Consider the following 2432-nt stretch of genomic DNA (forward strand, 5'->3'; position numbering starts at 1 on the left):
CACTCCCCAGGGTGGGAGGGGAGAAGGAGCTGTAGAAACACCAAACCTCTCCAACTCAGTTTCTCAGGCCTGGGGGTACAGATGCTGACAGTCTCTTCTGCACCAGGAGCGGTTCCAGCTGACAAAGCTGAACCCCAGGACTGGCCCCTGCCCACCCAATCACAAAGGGTCAGGCTGACTCCTCAGGAGCCCCTGGGCAGAGACCCTGCTCTTCATTGCATGCTCATCACGCACTGACGAGGCCTCCAGCCAGGACGTTGTCCTGGAAAAAGAAAAGTGTCTCTTGTGTGACAGGGTGGGAGGGTCTGTGGGAAATGGTTTTGATTATTCCTAGAGAAGTCTCATCTAAACCTTCACTATCTTTTCCTCCTATGACAGGTCCTCATGCCCCCAGGCAGCAAATGTCCAACAGCAGCTCCATCGCCCAGTTCCTCCTCCTGCCGATCGCAGACACACGGGAGCTACAGCTCTTGCACTTCTGGCTCTTCCTGGGCATCTACCTGGCTGCCCTCCTGGGCAACGGCCTCATCATCACCACCATAGCCTGGGACCAGCACCTCCACACCCCCATGTACTTCTTCCTGCTCAACCTCGCCCTCCTTGACATGGGCACCATCTCCACCATTGTCCCCAAGTCCATGGCTAATTCCCTCTGGGATTCCAGGGCCATCTCATACTTGGGATGTGCGACACAGCTCTTTTTGTTTCTCTTCTTGATAACAGCAGAGTTTTATCTCCTCACCGTCATGTCGTACGACCGCTACGTTGCCATCTGCAAACCCCTGCACTATGGGACCCTCCTGGGCAGTAGAGCTTGTGTCCACATGGGAGCAGCTGCCTGGGCCACTGGGTTTCTCATTGCTCTGCTGCACACGGCCAATACATTTTCCCTGCCCCTGTGCAAGGGCAATGCCCTGGGCCAGTTCTTCTGTGAAATCCCCCAGATCCTCAAGCTCTCCTGCTCACACTCCTACCTCAGGGAACTTGGGATTCTTGTGGTTGGTGTCTGTTTATCATTTGTCTGTTTTGTGTTCATTGTGGTGTCCTATGTGCAGATCTTGAGGGCCGTGCTGAGGATCCCCTCTGAGCAGGGACGGCACAAAGCCTTTTCCACCTGCCTCCCTCACCTGGCCGTGGTCTCCCTGTTTGTCAGCACTGCCATGTTTGCCCACCTGAAGCCCCCCTCGATCTCCTCCCCATCCCTGGACCTGGTGGTGTCTGTTCTGTACTCAGTGGTTCCTCCAGCAGTGAACCCCCTCATCTACAGCATGAGGAACCAGGAGCTCAAGGATGCCCTGAGGAAACTCATATCTTAGTGTTTTGTAAAGCAATAAACTGCCCATCTGCTTCTACATAGGCGTTTTAATGTAGCTAATTACAGGTCCAACCTGTCATCTGGATTTTTTGTTGATGTTAGTTGTTTTCTTATTGTGATAATGTTGTCATCCCCTTTCTAATTCACTATTGGCTTTGCTTTTATAACTGTTCGCTGTGTAAATGAGAAGCCGTGCTCTCCTTGTCTCTAAAAAAAATAAAAGGCTCTTTAGTGACTTGTTTTTCACTATATCCTTCCTGTAAGCACTTTTTAGAGCTCCAGGGATGGTTCCTGTGTTCATGAGAGGAGGGGAAAAAAGTCCAGCCTGGCAGCACTGCCAGGGAGCAGCAGCGCTTGTTCTTCCAGAGCTGTTCTGGTTCCACTCCCACACTCTCCTTCTCTTCCCTTGTGTTGGTGCAAGGCCTGAGTGCTCTGGCAGCTTGGTCACCATCCTGCTGTGTGTCAGTCCTGTGAGCGCAGGCAGGGACAGGCAATGGGCACTGCTGTGACAGAGCTGGACTCAGAACAGCCTTTACAGATAGAAAGGTGATCTCCTCAGTGCAGGGCCTGAAGGTTTGGCTCTTCTTCCAAACCTTCTCTCAAACATATGAGCAAGAAAATGGTCACACATAAAACATCAGTGTGCAGCTGAACAGTGTGTGTGTGCAGGTCTGGCAGACAGCAGTGTCCTCTCACAGCCAGGCTCCTGCCAGAAACCTGCAGGACCAGCAGAGCAGGGGCTGGGCTGTGCCCCTGTGCACTGGACACCCCATGGAAGGAGCCCCAGGTCAATCACCATGGACTGATCCCTCACAACCACCATTTCCAGCACTGGCCTCAAACACCAGCTCAGAGTTCTTTGTCCCTCCATGGAATTACACCAAATGAGCAGGTGAGAGGTTCATGTTTGCTTTGTACAGATGAGATGTGAGCATGCACATCATGTACGTGAGTTGACATGAACGCAAGACAGCACAAACACCATCAGCTATTCCTTGGGGTTCCATGAAGGCCATTGAAACAGAGAGTTTATTGAGATCACATAATGTTGGGACTAATATCCCATAGGAAACCACCAGAAAGCAGCACTGGGATGTGCTTCCTTGAACCAATGTCC

General features: G+C 52.0%; 1 protein-coding gene across 1 annotated transcript; it reads left to right on the plus strand.

Moving 5' to 3' along the window:
- Positions 1-401: 401 nt before the first annotated feature.
- Positions 402-1316, plus strand: LOC309452271 (olfactory receptor 14J1-like; the record flags this gene model as incomplete). Its single annotated transcript, XM_082076932.1, has 1 exon — positions 402-1316. The coding sequence occupies one exon, from the start codon at positions 402-404 to the stop codon at positions 1314-1316; it is 915 nt and encodes a 304-aa protein (XP_081933058.1).
- Positions 1317-2432: the final 1116 nt, after the last annotated feature.

The sequence above is a fragment of the Streptopelia decaocto genome (genome assembly GCF_964273445.1).
Source record: "Streptopelia decaocto genome assembly, contig: HAP1_SCAFFOLD_59, whole genome shotgun sequence".
Lineage (NCBI taxonomy): Eukaryota > Metazoa > Chordata > Aves > Columbiformes > Columbidae > Streptopelia > Streptopelia decaocto.